The sequence below is a fragment of the Ambystoma mexicanum genome, chromosome 12 (genome assembly GCF_040938575.1).
Source record: "Ambystoma mexicanum isolate Mex_15411 chromosome 12, UKY_AmexF1_1, whole genome shotgun sequence".
Taxonomy (NCBI): Eukaryota; Metazoa; Chordata; class Amphibia; order Caudata; family Ambystomatidae; genus Ambystoma; species Ambystoma mexicanum.
Genome location: NC_090936.1, coordinates 465,427,724 through 465,451,562, shown reverse-complemented (window position 1 = coordinate 465,451,562; position 23,839 = coordinate 465,427,724). Strand labels below are relative to the sequence as shown.

At 46.4% G+C, this 23,839-nt stretch overlaps 1 protein-coding gene across 1 annotated transcript in view; it reads left to right on the top strand.

The window, feature by feature from the left end:
• Positions 1-23,839, top strand: part of TBXAS1 (thromboxane A synthase 1) — a 548,307-nt gene that overhangs the window by 91,544 nt on the left and 432,924 nt on the right. The window contains exon 2 of the mRNA XM_069628729.1: positions 20,549-20,716. Coding sequence (XP_069484830.1) covers positions 20,634-20,716 — 83 coding nt within the window. The 5' untranslated portion in view covers positions 20,549-20,633. The remainder of the gene's footprint in view (positions 1-20,548; positions 20,717-23,839) is intronic.

The following is a 23,839-nucleotide window of genomic DNA, read 5'->3' as shown; positions in this document are numbered from 1 at the left end:
AAGTATAGGAGCACCGCTCCCGTCCGCTCCCGCTCACTTCGACCACTGCTCCCCTGATAATAATCTCCCTTCCCCTGCAGCACAGACATCATATTATACAGCTTCTCGTCCTGATGAAGGCAGTGTACAAGATGAGGCACATCAAGCCCACCTAAACGGCTGAAACACCTCGGTGTAGACGCACTACCCCCAATCACAGTGCATTGACACTGTTTAATACAAAGAGAACTTTTATCTTTAACTTTTCTATGTGATGTTACAATGTTGAATGATTTATGTGTATACTACAATATGTGAACTCTTTGACAAACCACGATTGATCAAGTTTGTCTTACACACACAAATTGGCAGTTGTGCCAAAAAATGTTTGGCTCTGTGTGTTGTAAATATTTTTGTCTGTATGTTCGGTTAAACACCGTTTGATGTCATATCTCTTAAATGTTCATTTTATGTTGATTTACACAACTCTAGATATATAAAAACGAGATTGGTTTCACAAACAGAGTATGAAAAAGTGATTGTTTTCTTTATATATACAGAGGGTGACAAGGAGTAGGAGTATATTCTGAGCAAAGTTTAACTTGGACCTATTCAACTGTAATTTTTGTTTCCTAAACAACCCTCCTGGGTAGAATAGGCTCCCAACCAGGAGCCCAATTGTTGAATTTATTTAATGACCATTTGGTATAGGTTTAGGCAGACCCCCACTCAGCCTACATGACCCTAGGCACACAGCCCAATCACAGCCCATCGCATACTACACAGGTGCAGCCAGCAAGGACAAGGCCTGCTCAGGGGAAGTTATACAACCCTTTGTAAGCCAGGAAGTTAATTCTGGCACTATGGGTTGCAGCAGCAGAAGGCTGGGAAGATCAGAAGAGAGTGGAAAGTGGAGAGACATAGGAGTTTGTAGTGTCCTAAAAGGACTTTGGACGAGCATACCCTTTTAGAAATAAGAGGGAGAGAAGATATTAGGAGGAGTTGGTGAAAGCTTGTAGGAGGCAGTAACCTGAAGAGTAAGTGCCAAGTTTAAAGGACATGGTTACGGTACAAGGGGGGGATGATCACTTGGAGGAGGTAGTTATACTAGGAGCAGGTAACAGTCGAGAGGATGTGCTAACATCAGGGAGAGGTGGTTAAAGTTGGAGTATGTGGTAACATCAGAAGGAGATGGCGAGAAGTCAGAGAAGCGAGTGATTGATCGTAAGAAGAGGTGGGGAAGAAAACAAGAGGGGGGCCTGGTATGTCCAAGGCAGGCACAGTATGCGGGAACTGATAGGAGCTTTAGGCCGGGAGGCCAATGTCGGAGTCCAGAGCAGGCCAAAAGGAAAAGGGGTCCAGGGCAGAAACCCAGGAGAGGGGTTAGGAAATTAAGATTGAAAGTTGGGGACTCCTGGCCCCAGCATATACCCCTGCAGAAACTAGCCTCATATCTACATTTGGTGGAAGCCACATGTAGGCATCTCACTGGGAGAGTCAAAGGTGTCAGCACCTGAGTGGTAATATTACAGAGTGTGGTGTTGGCTAGCCCTGCATACAGCTCCCTGGAAAGCCCACTTCTAACCAGTTAATCAGGAGCTGGAATCCCCCCATGGTGGCAGGGTGAGAGATCTTTACCAGAGAACTCTTGATTTTTGAGTATTGACGTCTTGTACGGATACTTTTGTTTTTTTGTATGAATTGGCCATAAAACTATGATGTACACCATCAGTGTCCATTCATTTGTGTGTCCCTTCCCAGTCCTCGCCACACAGATAAAGAAATAATACCTGGAGAGTAAGGGAACAACCATGTCTTACATCTTTGTTGTATTCAAATTACTCTGTAACCCCCCTCCTGCAACATAAAGCTCACATAGAATTGTCCTTCTATTGAGATGGCAATGTTTTAAGATCTTGCAGAATCTCATTAAAAGATGTATCCATAACTAAACATAGGAGAACAGTTTGTATTTCTTGCATTCTGTAGCAGTTAATATCCAATCCTCTCACCACAATTTAATTTAAACAGTATGAGGGGTTATTGAAAACATGTCTTTGGATACCCCCAAAGTAGTCAGAATAGTCTGACAATAGTTAAATCATATGCTCAGAGCATGATCTGCATTACTGTTTAATGACAAATTTAACATCCACCATAATGAACCTTTCCGCCCTAGTAGAATCGTTCTCGGCATAGTTCATGTTTTCTATTTATTCAAAGCTTCCCATGACAAGAGCCCCAACTCGTAACGAATCACAGAGCTTGGTACTCCCGGATGCAAGTGTAGGACATGTCTCCAGAAAAGAGCTTCCAGTGCCGACCAATTGATTGAATTAGCTAATGGAGATGTCTCTACTCCATAAGTCAAAATTAGGACCACTTTAACAGGAAAAAGGAGAAGTGTCCCTACTTGCAGTTAATAATATTGGCTTTGGATGTAAGTTAACTATGTTTTGTTTAAATGAGGAAAGCAACTAATAGTTCATAAAACACCTGCATAAAGTAAAACCTAAGAATGTGAAAGAGGTGACAACTTCAAGTTCGGTTTGATTTAAAAAAAAACATTCATAAGATTTATTTTTCAAGGACCTCAACTTTAAAATATTTGTTTTACTTAAGTTAATTATTAGGTCATTTCCATCAGTGTACTCCTGGAGTACTAAAAGCTGCCTTTGGAGCCTATTAGGAGTCTGATCCAGCAATGCCAGGTCATCAGTGCACAAAAGCCAACTTATTTGATTACTACCTAGTAGGGGAGGAAATGAGTGGGCTTTCGTAAGAGATTCCCCAATGTCTGAAATAAATAAGTTAAATAAAATGGGGGCTAATAGAAAGCCTTACTTAAGGCATCTTTCCGTGTTTGAGGTAGAACACAAAACCTTGTTATTTAGTCTTATTTTGATCACAGTGTCCGTGTGAAGTGATTTTACCATGTCAATCAAGTGACACGGACAACCCCAACTCGCCAATTTGCACCATAGCTGAGCACCATTAATGCTATAGAATGCCATAGTAAAGTCTTTGAAGGCAACAAAACATGCAGTTTTTTATTAATATCCATCAACTTGCTTAGATCCGGAATGAAACCATTCAAAGCAGTCCCCATCCCTTTCATGAATCCAGATTGGAATGTTTGAAACCGTCCAGAGTCAACCCCCCAGGAATACAATTGACATTCTAATAGAGACACAAAAAGCTTAATCTGAGCGTCCACTCTTGCGATAATTTTGTGGGTTAGCACGATCACCCAACTTGTAAATGGGGGCAATTACAGCGGATTTCCAAGATTGCTGAATTCTTCTTCTTCTTACAAGTATGCGCTTAAAAATGGTTGCTAGAATCAATGACCATAAGGTGGGGTTCTGTTTTAACATTGCATTAGAGAGGCCATCAGGACCAGGTGCACAGGAATTTTTACATTCATAATTAAATTGTAGATATCATCCCTATCAAAGGTAAGATACCAAGAGGAAGCAGAAGGCAAGGCAAAGCCAAGGGCCTCTTTACTTGGATTTGGCCAGAATAAATAGCACTAAAATGAGCCATCCACACCAAATCATTGATTGGATTAATTTTAGCAGAAGCTTGTAAATTAGCAGCATTCTGGAGAGTAATCAACTCTGATTCTGAGTTTTTACTAGCTAAAGTTTGTAGCATAAAGGCAGAATCACAAGAAACAAGAGCACTCATATGGGACCGCAACCAGTTTTTATAATGTTGCTTTAACAAATGACCCATATTCAATTTCTCTACCAAGGATAGGGGGCCCAACATACGTAAATTAGCTTGAAGTAGATGGTTCTTTATCTGAACAGCCCTGCCGAAAATATGTTTTTGCTTAGAGATGGAGACTTGCATAAAACTCCACCAACATGTCAACATAATTATGCATTACATGGTACATATGAAGTGAATTATTTCCTAGCGCATCCCCTAACTGGTTGTTACATTTTACAATATTATTTACAGTCCAAGAAAGACGATTACAATCATTATCTAACAAAAGGTTAGTGATATACGTAGATCTAGTAAGACGTAACCAAGGAATGACACAAGAAAAAGGTAGAGGTCGGTGGTCACTTAAATTAGAATAGCCATAGAGAGACGAAAAAACGCCTTTGTAACAATAATATAATTAAGAATTGCCTTTTGCGTGCCACGCACCCATGTAGGTTTAGCTGCAATACCCCTGCAAGTGATCCCCATTCAGCTTTAAGAAATCCCAGGACTGCATCGATAGAACCACCTTATTCCTCTCTTGCACCTCTTTCCTGGAAGCAGTGGCTACCAGTGGGTTGAATTTTGCATTCATACAAGAAATATTCTAATCACCACAAATAATTATATAGTTAGACCCACAATAAGGCCATTTCTGTATTTCCAACTGGGTTCCAATACACCTTAATGATTAAAGAGTAATGCATATTAGGATATTGCACAGAATCCCATACAAATTCAATCGCTTGTACAAATGGATTTTGATGGGCCCAAATGCTAGTGGAAATGTTGAGGCCACTACAAAGGCGAACAAGCAAGCAGGCCCACAGAGGGGTGACCCACCACACCCTTATTCGCAGGATTTAGGAATAAAAAGAAGCCATGCAAGAGGGGTTTCTTTAGAAGCCAAGTTTCTTGTAGAGCAAATATGCCATGAACCTTTAGGTTGCATATCTGGTCCTGGAATTAATGAGAAAACCCTCTTGTATTTCCTGACATTAAGCGTAAGTGTCTACTGATCATAGCATCAAGGTTAGGCTGTAGAATGCACTTGCAGGGCTCTGACCAGTCACAACCAGTTTTCCAAAACCGGGCTAGTTTTGGATTCCCCCCTATTTAAAGTGCATTACCCTGTTAATAGCGTTATCATTCAAACACGTGATTTGTAGAGATGTGCTGAACTTTAAAGAATTACCAGATTTTGGTAGAGAATCATTGAAGTTCCGTGGAGCGAACGGTTTAGTTTCCAGTGAAACTTCAGAGAGATTGTATCCACAAGGCAGAAGGTACTTACGTTTGTAACAATGTCGCAGCTATGAATTTCAATGCAATATGTAGAACGACTTAATCAAGAGCATGGCCATTGATTAATTCAACTTGCGTAATATCTTTTGACGTGATCTCTTTTTAGCAGCCGATAGAATTAAATAATGCTAAAATGTTAGAGCGATTCTAAATGATAATATATCTTTCGAAAGAAGCAGTCTTTTTAACAGGAGTCGCGTCACCTGCCTGTTACAACTGCATGAAGTAATTTTCACAGGTAACAAAAGTTTTTGCCATGGTTTGGATTTAGACGAGTCTCCCGAACTTTGTTCTTCCAGTGTAGAGAAGCAGGCAACCTCATCACCATCCTGTAAAGGAGGCCTGATTAGTGACAGGGCTTTCTGCAAGGAACAACATTTGGACAACACCCCCAGTCTATATTCTTCCAAAGTGGTAAATTGAGCATTATCATCAAGATCATTTGGAGGGTCTAGTTGACTTCCCCCAGTAAGATTCTGCAGAGAATTGGATCTGATCAAAGGATAAATCTCACATCTGTGTCAAGATAGTTTGATGATTTAGGTCTATTCCCTCTAGAGGAAATGTCGATAATTTCTTAGCGATAGAGGTCGATGATACTCCACTGACTACTTGAGTCACAATACTGGTGAATTATTGGTGACAGGAGGGGGCTGTGGGACATCCTCTATGGAATAAGTGGAAATATTGAGAGGACAGTCCAAGATTTCTCTTTGAGGAGGCTCAATTAAAACCCTGTCCCCCTTGATGGCTATTATTACAGCACTTAGATGCAGGTAAACACCTGAGATTATGTTATATTATTTGACTGAAAAATGTCCCAGGCAGTGCTTAATTTGTGCCGGTGTTTGGCGGTGGCCAACACCGGCACTCTTTTTTTGTTTTGGGGACCGGAAAATTGGGCCGGCTGGCTCACGTGTAATTGCTTTGTTTGTTCGTTTCAACTTCCAACTTTCCAAGCTTCCAGTTCCATCATAAATCATTCTGCTCTGCTTGAAGTTGGGCCTGGCTGGGCCTGGGAGTTCAGCACAACAAGGACAGCCAATGAAAACCAACATTCCGTTGTTACTATGCAGTGTATAATACATTCTGTATATTAACACAGAATGTATAGTTTTCATTGGCTGTTCTTGTGAGCCAGTGAAATGACATGGTGATGTGGGGTTGGGTGGTCACGTGGGTCTTTGTTGCAGAGGCAGCAGCGCCACCTCAGTACACTTGTTAAGGCATGGGAGGTGCTGCAGTCGACTCCAGGAGCCTCCCCTGCACGTGTGCGGCCTAGCCCTAGAGTTGTTGCAGCTTAACTTCCTCAGCGGCAGCCCGGGCAGGCCAGGCCCTGCTTGCTCAGTGCGGCATGCCGGCACCCAGCGCGGTAAGTAAGTTCTGAAGAACTTCTTTTGTGATGTTGCATGTCGGCTAAGTTAGTAGCATTATTATTTAAGCCGTGCACCGCCGCCGTGGATGTTGTGACATCCATGGCGGCGCCGGCGCCGTAATAATAATGTAAGTATAAGGCTAAGAGCTCTGCCCTCCTCCCTTTCCCCTCCCCCTTTGACCGCACTACTGTCACTGTGTGAGTGACCGTGTAGGTGCCGCTGCGTGTCCCACTGCCTGCGGGCGCAGGCCAGGATGTGTCCCGACCCGAGCTGGGCAGTCACCAAGCAGGCCGCGAGGCAAATGGGCAATGCGAGTGTGTCACTCCATTATGATCCAAGTTGTGCCAGCTGCCTGCCAGGCCGCTTACCTTACATTATTATTGCGGTGGGCCGCCGCCGTGGATATGCATATCCACGGCGGCGGCCCACCGCAATAATAATGTAAGGTAAGAGTCCCCTTAGGCCCCCCCACCCTTGACCGTGTGGTGTGCGTGTGCCACTGCCCGCAACCGTGGCCGCAGGCCGGGATGTGGTGGCCCAAGCTCGGCTGGCTGGCTGACAGGCAGGCAGGCTGCGAGGGCTGAGGCAATGCAAGTGTCACTCGCATGATCCTTGCCAGGCCGCTGCGGCTTGCCAACATTATTATTGCGGTGGGCCGCTGCCATGGATCCACGGCGGTGCCCCGCCGCAATATTAATGTAAGGTAAGAGTCCCCCCGGCACCCACCAACCTTTGACCGCATGGTGTGCGTGTGCCACTGCCCGCAACTGTGGCCACAGGCGGGGATGTGGTGGCCCAAGCTCAGCTGACTGACTGACAGGCAGGCAGGCCGCAAGAGCTGAGGCAATGCGAGTGTCACTCGCATGATCCTTGCCAGGCCGCTGCGGCTTGCCAACATTATTATTGCAGCGGTCCCCCGCCGTGGATAGGATATCCATGGTGGCGCCCTGCCGCAATAATAATGTAAGTTAAGAGTCCCCTCCGGACCCCCCACACTTTGACTGCAGTACTGTGGTGTATAGTGGTGTGCTAGGCTAGCTAGTATACAGTTGCATGTTGAGGTGCTTTTCAGATGTTTATAGTGTGCACCCATTGAATCAGGTGTGATATGCACAACATTCTTCATGTGTTTCTGAACTCGCTTTGGCAAATCATGTCGCACTTATAACGTGAGCTCGCTCGCCGTGTTATTCGGGGTGGTTCTTACAAGGTGGTTTAGTCGGTGTATGGCCAGTGAGTGGTGTGTAGATCAAAGCCTCCCGTATTTTGTCGACCTTCCTCCCAAAGACATTTAACTCGCATTCTACAGATAACAGTAAAACACTGCATACCCCATGCGCCTTGTTGTCTGAAAGAATTCCAAACTGTTGAGGGATGTCAGCCCCCCTGCAGGGCTGAAATAGGTGCTCCGGGGTATTGCAGCTCTTGGTTGGATGCAGTGGTCTCGCTGAAGGCACTGCAGCCTCTGTCCACGGGACCGGCTGCAGTGACACGCACAGTTTTCCCGAGTAGTGGCTGCTTGGCGCGTGAGCCGCCGGGAGAGCTGTCCAGGGGTCCTGAACTCAAATCTCAGTTTATAAATAAATCTCCGCTGTTCTGGAGGGGTTCACTCGGGATAAGAACACAGTCCAACAAACGACTGTGCCCCGACAGTGCTCGTCTTATGCTGGTAAAATATCTGACGCAGATGTGAGGCCTTTAACTGTAGAGACCAGCAGAGTTTTTCTAAAGTAACGTTTATGACATGTATACAAAACGTGGTTGTGTAGTTTAAAAACATATTTAAGCTATTTAATTTGTCTCAATTATTAGGACCACACCCTAGCATTGTGCCGTGAAAGCAGCGAGTACTTGTAATGCAATAAACAGATGTTCACAGCTAGTTTACATTTCTTAAAGCCTTGCAAATCCTGCAAACTAAATAACAGTTTATTTCTGGGCTGTTTTATACACTAGCGTAATGCTGGATTACACACTAGATGACATCATGTCGGCCTTTCTTGTCCCAGTGCCTACATTATGGGGTGAGTGTGTGGACAGGCACCCTGCTGCCCTGTTCCAAGAATTAACTTATAAACTAGCCACATCTTACCAAGAGGTACTAGCCTTGTTAGCAAGCACTACTCCTATATACACACCCTAGGCTCTTTTATCATGATAAATAAACTTTGGTTAGCAACAGGATTGTAGCTACCGCCTCGAGAATGCTATAGATTGCAACAATGTTAGCAAATGCGTTATCACTTCGAAGACAGCAAGTATGGTCCAGACGTCTAACAAGTGTGGTCTAGAACTTGGAAAAGAAATGCACTCTTTTGCCTGTGGGGATGCCGGAATGCTGGAACCACTACACCTACCATAACAAGTGTTTTCTAGCTTTAAAGCATTATACTTCCTCAACCCATGTGTGCCCTTCCCCATCCATCCCACTACTAGCCTGTGCCAGCAGATGCATCAGTGCCAAACTTGGAGCAGCAGCATTGTGATGGGCTGGTGGTGGGCCGATCTAGGTCTAGGACTGAACTGGCCGGGGACGCGCATCCGCCCTGCGGGTGGCGCCGCACCCGATATTATGGGGCCAATCATTTTTGGGCCCTGGCACTTATTTTTTTACAAATTAAGCACTGGCCCCAGGTAATTTTATATACATTGTGACAAAGCCAGGGTATTTATCCCTTCTCCCCAGGTGGGAGCCACCTCCTTTGAGGCTTGGGAGGTGAGCCTGCTAAGCAAGACCACCCCTAAGGGTCTGGGAAGGTGGCACCTCACAGTAAGTGACACCCCTCCTGGGGACAAGGACTCTGATTCCTGTAAGGGACTCCCTGGTCAAAATACATTGTCTGCTTACATGGCAATCAAAAAGACTATTGTTAACCCTTGGATTCACCAAATAGTGACATTTCTTTAATCACTTTGGCTTCAGGTAATGCTGGGTCCCGCCTGGATTCTACAGTCAAAGAACACATCCCTTTTTGTTTGTGATGACGTTCATAAAAAGATGAGAAACATTCATAATAATAATATCTAGTTTTTATATAGCGCTTCTCACCAGGTGCTATCTAAGTGCTGAAATAACAGTTGATATCATCATTCCACTGCGTGGTACTCAAATTTATCGACCTCGCAAGGATGAAAGGCTGAGTTGGCCTTGCTGGGATTCGAAACTGCATCAGCAGGCTATGCACAGATGTCAGAAATGAGCGCTCAGCTCGCTGTGTTCACAGCTTTGTTGAATGGAAGAGAGAGAATCCTATGGAGTGGAGAGCCTCTGACAGGAATATGTCCTGTAGGGGCAGAGCCGTGCTAGACTGCAGAGCCTGGGGTAGCATGGAGAGTGAGCAAATCAATAGTAAGATGCCTGATGGCTGACATCTTGACTGACCAAGAAGCCAAGGTCGGCAGAGAGACAGAACCCCAAGCAAATGAGGGGTGAGAATCTTAATATTACACAATATGGGAATATTGGGTCACTCCATACTGATGTGATAATGTTTTTTAACACATCACAATATTCGTTCCAACTCTAATTAGGTCCAGAAACCACGACATATACTAATCTTAAGCATTTGTGCCATAAGAAAAATTGGGGCGAGTTGAACCAGAATACTACATATACATTTACTACAATTTACATTGGGATGATTAAGGTGGTTTTTACGGAATTGGCAACACAAGCACAATCTTTTTCTGCTTCACATAGTGATGCGGATACACAGCTTTGCTCAGGTTACTTACTGCTGATAATTGAATGAGTGAATTACAATAAGGATTTGGTGAGGGTATTTAACGATAATATGACTAGGAAATGATATCATAAGTACATAATGGAGTAATGACGAATCAATTTGGTCCCTCTCTCTCGCGCTCTTTATTTAATTTTAACTTTATTTTAAAAAAAATGTTTAACCTTAGAACACAAACCTTTTTTTGAATATGGCATTATCATGTGGCAAGTTTTTTTTATTTTATTTCTATGTGCCATGAACGAAGTATAATTATGTTGGGTACTAATATTGTGAATACTTATTATGTTGTTATCTGGACTGTGCGCAACTGTTGCATAAATCACCCCTTGAAAAATCCAATGGGACCTTTTGTATTTATGGTTTCTTTATAATTATTGGTTTATTAATTGATGAAAATTCAAAAACTATGTTGTGATTTATATTTTAGAAATGTATTTGCACATGTTTAAAGACTTGAAGACAACCAGTGGTCGAAACACTTGTCGGCTGACCCCATCTATTAAAGAATGACATGATTCCCAAGATGGCTGCCACCCTGTGAGGACGCACATCACTGCTCCTCCGCCTGAACGAGGAAATACAAAAGAGAAAAATCGCAAAAACAGCCCAAAACTCCATGACAGCAGTGAGATCCAGACACCTCACTCGCCAAATAACAGCGAAAGTTTGAATCCAGATGCATCCCCGCCCTCAATAACTATCCAGACTACCAACGCGGTAAGAGCCCCGAGCAGACCCGCGCCGAGAGTCCTCTACAGCCGACGGCACTGAAGGAGCCAGCGTCGCACATCAGGTGGGCATAGCTGCTGCGAACGGCGGGGAGAGGACACGCACCAGACCTGCAACCCCAACGGAGGATAAAAGCCCCCCCTCGATGCCCCCCGCTGAGCGCGGAAAGCGCTGGAAAAAAGGAAGAATCAGACCGCGACCTGGAAGCCTCTGGCAACGGGGAACTGGAGAAAGCCGAGGGGGTACCCGGACATGGGAAAACAGCATGCCCCCCCCTCCACCGTAACACTATACTGAAACCTGGCCTGCACCCGAGTGAAGGAGAAGACTGCCAACCCAATAAATATCGGACGGCGGTCCCTACATCGCAACGCCCCCGCAGAAGAGCGGACCAAAAGCGGAGTGAATTGTGCGGGCAAACCCAGGGGGAACCCAACACTCGGCAAAGGTTTTGAGCAGCCCCGACACGGGCGGCATGACTACGGCGAAAAACGGAAGGTACACATAGAGGGCCTGCAGCCCCGAAAGAAAGGTAAAGGGCCCCCCCTGGAAATCCCCTCGCCAAGCGCAGAATAAGAGAAGAACCTGACCGAAACCAGAAAGCACTCCGGAACACCAAACCGGAGAAGGTCACGGAGACAGCTGCACGCCCCCGGAAGGTACGTGAACCAGCCCGCAGGGGGATACATAAAATAAATAAAGCAAGGGAAAACAGTGTGGTCCCCCTCGGACACGATATGCTGGAATCTGACCCACGCCCCCAAGAAAGAACCAACCGTTAGCCTTGGCATCTGACAGCAGCCCCTCACTCACAAAACCTCCGCACAAGAGTGAAGGAATAAGCGGAGAGACTGATCTGAACACTACTAACACAGGCAGCATACCCTAAGCCCGTACCACACGGAAGACAACAAACGCACACGGCACTCGAACACCCTGAGTCCGAAAGCAAACCACCTAGCTGACTTTCTGTGACCAATACACTCGAGGAGTGGAGACCAACCCCAGAGTTGCATTTTTTCCAGCGCTCAGAAATGAGCAATTACCGCATCATTACGTCCTTGGCGGACCGCGTATTTGCACATTCATGGGCGCCGGAAAAAAATCTTCCCCATTCCCATTTGAGCCCCATAGGGCTCAAATGGGAATGGGGAACCCGGATGCACAGGCACCGTTATCAATGGTGCCTGTGCATCTGAAATTCTGTTCTCACGGGTGCCTTTCATTCTGCCAGGTCAGACCCGGTGGAATGAAAGGCACCTGCGAGCATAGCTCAGAGTTTGCCGGTCCGGATACAACGGTACTGACAAGCTTACCGGTACTGTTGTATCCAGACCGGCAAACTCGTAATGAGGCCCTTAGTCTCAGGAGAAAGTGAGTAGGGTCAGGGGTTCACAATGAGCCTACACAGTGAAGCACACAACAATTCAATTTAGACCTGTAAGTACAAAAATAGTCTTTTTTTATTATAGGCCCCAAAACACTCACTAGAAAAATGAATCAAGCAGGTAGTAATATCACACAATTTATCAATGATCAAACATATATACAGTCACCTTAGGTCTTTAGGAATGCATACAACAACTTGGACAACTAAAAGAAGGTAAGTAGTGATGCAGTAGAATGAAACCAGTTCACAAGAATGTTGCCCTAACTTTATACGCCCAATCCCTATAATGTCTGGCCTTGTGCCCAAAAGTAGCAAAGCTTCTTCTTAGGAGATGGGATAGATCTAGGAAGAGTTCTTGTGGTGGTAAAAATGTTCCAGAAGATATTCAACAAGTTACAGGTAGGTAAAGTATTATTTATATCTTTCAGATACAAGCTTCTAGATCCGATCAAAAAGTGATGGAATGGAACAACCAAGGTTTATTCTAAGGAGAACAGGGGAATGTGAATGCTTTGCAATTACTTACTCCCTGACTCTGATTATCCCAGGTGACTAAGTATGTCAATTGGGGATCACAAGAGGTAGCTTTTTCCACCGTTGGATCCAGTAGAAGGTGCGCAGGAGCTGAGGGTTCAAGGATTCTTTGGGTCAGTTCCAGGAGCACAGTGCAACCCTTTGCGAAGAAGAAATGCATAAGGTACCAATGCAGACCTCTTCAGGCCACTTCACCAGATGGGGAAGTCGAGTTCCAGTGACAGCTACTGCACATGGGCAACAGCAGATGTCTTTCCAGTCGTAGTTAAATAAGACCTTGCAGAGCAGGATCCCTTGATGTGAATCTGAAACTTGGCAGCAAGGTGACTTATGGCACAAGCTGCAACCATGGAGTAGGACGTGTCTACTGAGCTGCTCCCGATGATCCTGCATGAAAATAAGCTAAAAAAGGCATGATCGTGCTCAGGAATACACTATTGGATGTGTAAAGGCGTGGGGCAAGTTTGATGGAGAGCTGAGTCCTTGATGACTTCAGGAAGATTGGCAAGATCAAATGAAAGTTCGTGACCGCGGTGCGACGCCCCAGACAAAATGGCCGTTGCGCTAGAACAAAGGAGGCTGAGGTAGGCCCAGCAGACCCACGGCAGCCGAAGGCTGGCAGGGAGAACGCAGCAGGTGGAATGTGAAGCGGGAAGCAACTGCGGCTGAGAGAACTGCACTGGGAATATAGAACCAGTGGGACACACCGTTACACTGCACGCCTGGCATCAAAGAGGCCCAGACGAAGAAAGAAGGGGCCCAAATAGCCCCAAGAACAGGGCGAATAGCTGAGGGGTTCGCTCGACCAATTGGCTTGGGGGACCTGTAGAGACTTGGAAGGAGAAGTGGACCACAACACAGTGCACGAGCTGCTCAGGACGCGCATGAGCTGCAACAGACTACCCTCGAGACCGAGAGGTGTAACCCCCAGAAAGCGGACCGGGATAAGGCGCAGGAGACATATAGGCCTGGCGGTGCCGCAGCGTGCCACAACCATGGAGAAGGAGGAACGGGGGAAGCAGGACCCGCACGCTACAGAAAAGCTGCACCCCCGCACATAGGCAGGACTGCACAATGTCGGTGAGAGGAGGCAAGATCAAGAGCAAGCAGCCCACCATGGACATTTTTGCCAAGCCGCAACAGACTCCAACCACCCTGGCACAGGGTGCCGCAGCCGCGCCTGCAGAAATATCCCAGACAAAAGAGGATCACTTGATCCTAACAGCCATTACGCAGTTGAAAGCCTCGTGGGGGACAGTGATGGCGGACCTAAGAACCGCCTTGGAAACCAAAATAGATGCGGTTGGGCTAGAGATCAACTGTGACAAGATGTGAGATCGCTGGCTGAAAGAACAAGCGGCCTATAGTGTGCAGTGAAAACCAACACGGAAACCAGCACAATCAACGCAAAGGAAGTCCACATACTGAAGCAACAGGTCACCAACATGGAAATCCGCGTGGAGGAGGTTGAAGGTAGAGCGAGACGGAACAACATACAGGTGGTCTGCCTACCGGAGGGAGAGGAAGGACAGGACCCCACGGACTATGTGGAGAATTTGATCCTGCAAGAAATATGAGCCGACAAACTTTCACAAGGATTTGCTGTCGAACGGGCGCATAGGACCCTGATGAGGAAACCACGACCTGGAGCCCCCCCTCGGGCGATAATAGCAAAGATCTTGAACTATGAAGACAGAGAGAAGATCCTGGAGTACTTTCACAAAGGGGGAACGATCGAAAGGGCATCTGCAACCATCACAGCATACCCTGACTACGCCATGTTGGTGCAGAGACAGCGTTATAGCTATGTGGTGATCAAGAGGACATTGCGTACGGCTGGAATCAAGTACATGCTTTTGTATCCCGCAAAGCTCAAGGTCCTGCACAAAAGTAGGGCGTACTTTTTTTACACCCCAAAGGACGCAAAGGCATGGCTGGATATGCAGGGTTTTCTGGAACAAGGCCAGTAGCAAGATCACGAGGATCACGATAAGTGAGGGGGTCACATTATGTAGGATGCAAAGATGGAGAAGGAGGGGTCCCGGGGGAAAATAAAAGGATTGTTGCATGGGCAACAAGGGCGGGGCGAGGACATATAACATTGAAAATTGCAATAAGAGACATTTGGACTTGTTGGACTAGAATATAAAATGTGAATGAATATTGGGTAGCACTAAGCGTGCTCACATAGAAGCAAATGGGAGTGGCAAGACGGAAACGACCTACCCCCAGGAGTTAGAGTAGTAGGGCTGCCATTAGGGCGACTTCACCCTGCTGAGCCGTGAGTAAGGGCAATTGCCAGAAAAGCGCTAGATGCGGGGGTGCCTGAGATACAGGGATGGAGCTGGGCAACAGTTGGGTAGGTTGTTGGGGCGGGAGGAAATGGAGCGGAGTGAGTTGGGGCAGGGAGGCGGGAGGGAAGTTTGAAGTGTTTGTTGTTTGGGGAAGTTTATGTTGGGAAACGAGCCCGCATAGAATGGAAATGTACTTGGTCATGGACTGCACTTGTGGTGGGAGGAGAGGGACCCTGATATGCCATGGGGATCTTAAAATAATTACTTTGAACGTTAGAGGGCTCAGTAGTTATTTAAAGAGAAATAAGGTCATACTATACTTACGCAGACAGAAATTAGACATAGCCCTGCTGCAGGAGACTCATCTTACGCAAGACAAGATAGAGATGATCCGGAAGAAATGGAGGGAGACTGTGGTGGGGGCATCATATTCGGCCTATGCCAGGGGAGTGATCATTTGGGTGGCGCCACATGTCTCGTTCCAATTGTTACAGTCCACGGTGGAGGCAGACGGGAGGATGGTCATGATGAGAGGGCTGGTGGAAAATAGGGAGACAAGCATCATAAACATGTACGCCCCGAACCAAAACACAGCAGCATATTTTAGAACCTTATGCAACAAACTCAGTATGAGCTTGGGAGGGGCGGTGATCTGGGGAGGAGATTTCAACTGCGTGTTAAACCCCGGGATAGATAGGTCAGATGGTAAAATGGATAGACCCACCGCAGCTGCTAGAGCACTGCACACGCTGTTGGATGATTTCGGGTTTGTGGATGTATGGAGGTCACACCACCCCCAGGAGAGGCAGTATTCGCACTACTCAGCCCCACAAAACCTGCATACTAGATTGGATTACATGTTTGCCACACAAGAGTTAATGATTGAGATAACGCAAACGGAATATAAAGCGAGGGTCCTCTCAGACCACACGCCGTAATCCTGAGGTGGCCATAACGACCCCCGAGGCCAAAGATCCCGACATGGCGCCTCAGAGTAGAGGCGCTGAAAGACACCATCTTCAGGGAGGACATGAGGGAGGAAATAATAAAATACTTTAAGATAAATACTGGCAGTGTAGAGACAGCGGGTATGCTTTGGGAGGCCTTTAAAGTGGTAATGAGGGGGGTAGCTATAGCTAAGTCCAGAGGGCTACAAGGAGGGATCCAAGCTGAACTGCAGGATACGGAGAGGGAACTAGAAAGGGCACTAAGGGAGGGAGGTAACACCAAGGAAGATAATTAAGTAATACTTAAACTGCAGCAGAATTGTGCGGGGCACTGGGAGAGATTGTGCAAACTTAACTATAAGAAGTATATAGAGAGACAGCATGCGGGGGGAATAAACCAGGGAGTGTTTGGCATGGCTATACAGGAGTGAGACCCCCAGGCCCACAATCAGAACAATAACGAGGGAGGATGGGAGCGTAGTGGACACCCAGGAGGGAGTTAACCAGCAATTTGTGGAGTATTATCGACTCCTGCATGGGGATGATGAGGACAGTGATTGTACAGAAATAGTAGAAACACTGGAAGATATAGGACTGCCGCAGATCAGTGCCGAAGAGCGGGAGGAACTGGATGCCCCGATTACCTTAGAGGAGTTGGAAGAAGTAGTGCGACAGTTGCCTACTAGCAAGACTCCGGGGACTGACGGACTCCCAAGTGAATTTTATAAAACATATAAGGATGAAGTGCTTCCTCAGCTTTTAGAAATGCTGAACGAAGCGTATGAAGTGGGTAGGCTGCCAGAGTCCCTTAGAGAAGCGACAATTGTACCGCTGCCCAAACCCAATAAGCCCGGTCATAACTGTGGATCATACAGACCCTTATCAATGCTCAATAAAGACAGTAAAATATTGACAGCTGTTCTGGCAAATAGAATGAGGAGGGTTATTGCTAAACTAATACATCCCGACCAGACTGGCTATGTTCCAAACAGGAACATATCCAACAATCTTAGGCGATTCCATTGAGTTGTTGAGCATACAAATGAGGATGAAGGCGAACTGGCAATTGTATCGCTAGACGCAATAAAGGCCTTTGATTCGGTTAAATGGCCGTGGCTGATAGCGGCCCTGGCTGGCTATGGGATAGGGCCCGGGTACTTACAGTGGGCCAAAATGCTATATAGCGCGCTGTTGGTTATAGTTAAAACAGGAGCGGTGATATCACAGAGGTGGCAACTTCGAGGTGGTACTAGGCAAGGATGCCCGTGGTGTCCTATGTTGTATATTCTTGCCCTGGAACCCGTGAGACAACAGTACGACCTTATGGGCATTACTGTAGGAGGGGAATCACATCTAATCTATTTGTATGCAGATGACATGTTGTTGTATTTAAGACATTTAAGAAAACCTCCAGTACATTCTCGAAGTGATGGAGAGATATGCAAGGCTGTCTGGCATAGCTGTGAACCCCCAAAAATCTAGTATATTTCCACTGGGCAGGTACAAAGGGATCCCGTTAGAACAGCTACCGATGCTACAGATACCATGGGAGGTGCACACGTTCCGATATCTTGGAATAGATATATACCACACGGTAGAAGAGGAACACCAGTATAACACAGAGGAGGCGATCAGGAAAATTGGAAATAGCCTGAAGTTTTGGGTGAAGCTATCCCTAGCGATGATGGGGCGAGGGGCAATGTTGAAAATGGTGGTCCTACCGAGACTCTTGCATTATTTTGGAAATATCCTACACCTTATAACAAGGCAGACCTTTGCTAAGATAGAAAGCATGTGCAGGGATTTCCTCTGGCATGGGACGAGGAATAGAGTAGCTTTTTGGAAGCTACAAAACTCATATGAAAAAGGGGGCATAAAACTGCCAAACTACGAAATTTACTACATAGCAAGCCAGCTGCAATATGTAGCTAAATGGCTGTCTGAAGAGTCAACCTCGGAGTCTAGGCTGTTCCGACAGGACTGTGCCCCATACTTCCTAAAGGAAATGATGTGATTGCCTAAGGTAGATATGGAGGGGCGCACAAGGATGATGATACTAGGGTGGAAGATATGGCGCAGTCCCTGCCAGCTGATGGTGAATTCATTCCCTTGCTCTCCACAGGTAACACTAGTGGCGCTGGTGGGCGAAGACAAGCAGTTAAGGATGATGATTAGGAAACACTGGGAACCGGTGGGGATAGCAACCATGGGTGATATATGGTAGGAGGGGAACATAAGGAACTTTGCAGTGTTAGAGGAAGAAACTGGATTACATACGGGCCAGTATATTACATACCACAGGGTGGTGCGGAAAATCAAGGAGACATGGTCCGAACTAGTACTAGAAGAGTAACCGGATACTACTATAGACACAATATATGACATTGCAGAGGGGGGACACAAGATATCCAGAATATATGAGCTGCTGCTGTCCAAGGTGGGGAAGGAGGTGGCACAACTGAGACAGGACTGGGAAGAGGAAGTGGGAGCCCCAATGAGTGATGGGATGTGGGAATGGGCCCAAGGGTACCACAAAAAAGTATCGAGGAATGCGAGATTGCAACAGATACGACTGTATGTAACCCATAGGGCGTATATGACGCCACAGAGAATAGCCAAATTTAAAAATGTAGGGCGACAAGCATGCCCCAAATGTGATGAGGAAAATGCCGGAATGGTGCATATGTTCTAGTCAAGCCCAGTCATTGAGCGTTTTTGGGGTGAGGTGGCGCACAGGTTGGCTGAAAAAGGAATCAAGATTGTGGTAGATACGGTGTGGGCCTGTTTGATGGGAGGGTTTCCGAGACCACGTAAACTCAAGCATGTGAGTAAATTAAAGGATTTAGCGTATGCATTTGCAAAGAGGAGACTTGCCATGGGGTGGAAGGCATGCCAGAGACCATGAATAGAAGTGTGGTGGAAAGATCTACAGAAATGGGCCGAGGCGGAAACTGCGGTATGGCAAGATGCAAGTAATGTTGGGGGGAGGAAGAGGCTGAGACCCTGATAGCCTGGAAACAATTAATAGCGGAGTTATTTGGGTTACTACGAGACCCAACGGAAAACATGGAGGAGGAATCCTTATCACAAGATGCAGAAACAGAACACGGAAGGGAATAGGCTCGTAAGGGGGGGAGGGAAGGGGAGAAGCAGTGGACATGTTGAAGTGATGTATGTTTATAATGTTATTGTATGCACTGCAAGTTTGGTTTGTATTGTTTGTTGAAATAAAAATAATAAAATTGTTTTAAAAAAAAAAACTCTGAAAGCACCAGCAGCGCGATCTGACACGCGTTGCTTTCAAGTGTAAGGGGCAGAGACACTGGGTCTCATTATAAGTTTGGCAGCCCGGAAATAAGGGTGCTGATAGCAAGGTACCGGCACCCTTTCTGGCCTGGCAGACTACGAGTATGCCTGCAGGGGACGATGCTCCCTGGAAGGCCAAACCTGCCGGGAGCACTAGCCACTGCAGGCATGGTTTCCATGGGAGCACCAGCACCGTTAGCAACGGTGCCCCTCCTTCCGTGTCCCCATTCCCATAAGACTCCACGGGAATGGGAGTTTCAGTTCCCGCCATCTGACATCCCGGTGCCACCGGCCGGTTGTCGCCGACCTCGTAACGAGGCCCACTGTGTAGTAACCCCCTGCTGATATCAGTTAAATCAGAGATTTGGGTTTTGGGCTTGACGGTTTAGGGATTCTGGTTCGTTTTAGGTTGAGAATGTGACACTTAGCTATGGGGGCCTGGTTGTGGTTTATACTTAAGCGTTGGGCCTAGGAGCAGCCTTTTGCAGTTGAGTTAACTCTAGCCCTGATAAATGTCCATATGAGTTGGCCTGATAGAAACGAGTGCAAACGGAAGAGATCTCCACGCATAACCCTTTTCATAAATGGTCTAATGGTTATACACAATCTTTAGCCCTGCTGCATTTGCCCCGAACCCCAACTTAAACCCTCCCTGCTTCAGTACCCAGAATGTCTCTGCCACTGTGCACAGCATAATGATTGCACTCTGGGCAATGATCAGAGGGCAAGGAACCCCCCTCACCCATGCATACCATGTGCGGCCGAGTTAAGAGTAACCACCTCCCTCTTTCTTTGCAGATGTGGGCATGCAGGTTTCATTCGGGAGTCCAGTCTGCAGGGCTGGGTATATGTGCAGTGCAATACTTCATATTTGCATTTATAATATTAATGTAATTTGCTATGTACTAATTGCTTGCCTCTTTATTTCACAAAAAAACACGAAAAGCAATCTCCCTTTGAGGGGGTCCTCTTTGTGGCCAACCTTCGAGGTAAGCCACTGCATCTCTGTCAATATTTATAACCATCGTGGTCACAAAACCTGCTGCTTCCTCCTTCAGGCGTTAAAGACACAGTGACAGGAGCAGCGACCACTTCCCCATCTCTCCCTCCCACGCGCAAATAGGGAAGTGACTTGTTTAGTATTGGTTTGCCCTGAGGGATAAGGCTTCCTGCAATGACTCGACTGATCCCCCCCCCCCACCCCCCTCTGTTCTCTTTCCAGGACTCTAACCGTGTCACTAGACGTCAACCCCAGGGACTTGCAAGAGAAGGACTGTGTCCCCCAGTGGCTGCCCCAGAACAGCCCCATGGAGCCCGGGAACCCGCTGGAAGTCGATGGAACTGTGGTCACCGTGACCCTGCTGGCGGTCGTTCTGGCACTTCTGTACTGGTGAGTCGAGGCAGCTCGGTTTGTTAACGTTGAAAGCAGGCCATGGATAATGTTTATTAAACAGCTCCTTCTCTCTTCAGCAGCTGGGATGCAAATGGGAGAATTGCGCAATGGTGTCCTTCAGCATCTTTGATAAGGGATCAGTGCATCATGAAAGACTTGAGCAATGTTTTTATAAAGGGGTGAACCCTTCCACATAGCTACTGATCAGGGGTGGAAGTGGGGGCTGCCTAGGACAAAGAAAAGGGCCTTTACCCATGGTCAAAAACTGCGGCTAAATTCGCTCCCCCTTGGATAATATTCCTACTGTCACTGCACCCTTTTAGATTAGATATGGCTTTCAAGCATACATACCATGCCCAGAAAAAACCATGCTGCAGTTGTTTCTTTCCCAGTCAGAGATGTGGCAAATATATCCTGTTGGTTCAAAAAATAGAAAGCCAACATGTTTTTCTAGGAAAGAGTGTTCAGTTTTATGCTGTTACATTGTTTTACTAATTTGCTTGTTGGTCGTTTAATTCAGGAAAATTAGGTTGTAAGATGACGGAGGGTCTAGAATGTGAGAGACTTCTTCAGGGTCTTTTTCAGAGAAACCATCAGCCACCTGAACAGTGCAACGTTTCCCTCTGAGTAGTGCTTTTTGTTTTTGGGTTCGCTTCTGTAACCGTATAGTGAAAGAGTATCCATTGGCCAGCTGCCAACCCATCAACATGCACCATTTAGATAATCTGATGTCAAATGTTCTGTGTCCACTTTGGTTTGAACTATATGAAAGGATCAGTGTCCTGGGGGGGGGGGGGGAAATTAGGTTGTAAGATGACGGAGGGTCTACAGCCCGGTCACCTATGGGTTCTCCCTCCGACTCACCGACTCACCAGCTCTGCTGAACTCCTTGGCGCTTCTGGTCTCTGGAGTCAAGGACAGAATCACGATAGCAAGCACCTCTCTCCGCCTTGGTTATCAGTGTGGGAGGGCCCCATACACTGTTGATTTCTGTTACAAAATACACTAGCGGTGATTCCCGGTCTTGCAATTCCTTTCGCAGAGGCTTTGCGGGTCTGGGTCAAAAAGGGCAAGGACACTTCCCACCTTGTCGTCCTTTCCAGTCTCACTGCCTTTCTCCTCCTCTTGAACTGCCGTCCTGGAACAGCCACCTCCTCATGCATTTTGCCTTGTTCAAAGTGTGCTCTCGTGCTCCACCTTTTATCCCTGTGGGGAAGGGAAAGGGACGTCAGGTGTGTGTAGTTATTGTCAATTGCCTGACTCTGCCTGACCCTTGTGTTGGAACATGTCAGGTAAACGGCCCTGGTGTTGGTCCATTGTCTTTCATGGTGTAAGAAATTGTTTGTGTTGTAAAAGCAGGGTGCAGGGGTGGTTAGAACCTCTGAATATCCTATGTTTTAGGATGGGGATAAGGTGTTATAAGGAAGGGAGTACTGTTCCTCACCCGTCGGTGGCCCACTTCCACACCCGAGGACCCCCACCCAGGTGATCTTCCCGCACTGGTCCACCCCCAGGAACTGGATCCAAAAGCGATGACCGTGTCCTGGCCACCTGGATGACAGATCCCTGGGGACTAGTCAGTTAGACACTTACAGGTTTCTCACAGCGGTTTCTTTAGAATCTGGTAACAGAGCTCATTAGCTTCATATGTTAAACGTTGTCTCAAGAGTTCCAGCAATTGTTGCTTTTGTGAAAAAGAAATGTCAATGCTGGATTAACCATTGCACACTTTGGATTATGATTGTTGCACCGGCTGATAATCAATACAGCTCGAGGTGGATATAAGCACAGGATACATTTTGAAGTGTGCATTTTTCACCTAGCATATTCCGTTTTGTCATTATCTGTAATGTAGTTCTTCCTGGTCACCTGTGTGCTATGCGTGCATGGGTGGTGTCTGGGTTTCCCTTTGGGGTCTGTCGTGCCTTCAGTTGGGCACCGATTCTTTGATGTACATTGGCTGAATACATGTATTGTTTGCGTTTACATTGCTTTACTTTCATTATTGCATTGTTGTCTTGTTGCCACCAGCGATGAAACTGCTCAAATATGTCTGTATTGATTAAAGGAAGCATTAGAATTTATTTAAAAATGAAGGTCTCAAATGTCTCTTTTCTAAATGACTAATATATTGGTTTTACTAATTGATGTATTCAACTAAGAGAGCCCCTCTCTGGCTGTGTTTTTGTCATTGATCCCACTTGTGGGCTCTCTTTCTTGAATGCATGTCTGGTGGGTTACCTCTTACATATTAACGGCGCCTGCATAGGCCAAACAGTACATGCCTGCAATGTGAAGGCAGGTGTGATGGGCCAGTGCCCAACAAAGTATGCTGGCATTGCCACAGTAAAAATATGTAATTGTGGTGTCTGCTCCACTAACCTCCATTCCAGACAGACAGACAGACACACACACACACACACACACACACACACACACACACACGCACACACAGATTTGTTTACATTTTATTTTCCAAATTCCATTCACCACTGCACCTCAACCAGGATTTCATGCCCTCTGTGGATAACCTTGTCTTTAGGCAAGTAGCAGGAACCAAGAGGAGGTGTCATGCAATGCCTCCCTGTAAGTCCAACCTCCTTAACATGCATTGTGCAATTATTATTATTATTATTATTATTATATGGACCTAGCTTCGAGAAGCAACAGAGTGCTTTACAGATGTATACAACAATACCTTATTAGCATAATTGACCTAAAAACATTTGACCTAAAACATTTGATCGAATTTTTTGTCCTTTTTTTGGTCAAGTTTAATTAAATATATATAAGTGGGTGGGTAAAAGTATAGATTAGGTTGAGGGGAAGTGGGGGGGATTGCGGGGGTCTCCCCCCGCATTGTAGATCAAAAAGAAAAGTCAAATAAATTTGATGAAATGTGATTAGGTCAAATAGTCCCTACAGATGCATAACGGAGCACTTTTCAGAGGTAACAACAGAACAGATCTACAGCGGGGTGTAGGATACAGAGGAGCACAGAGGAGGGGTACAGCTGTAGTGGGTGGCGGGGAGTAGAGGGGCAGGTGGTGTCTAGCGTGTCAGGTGGCGCGAGGGGCGATGTGATGGTCTGGGTGTTGAGGAGGAGATGACGTATGGCGC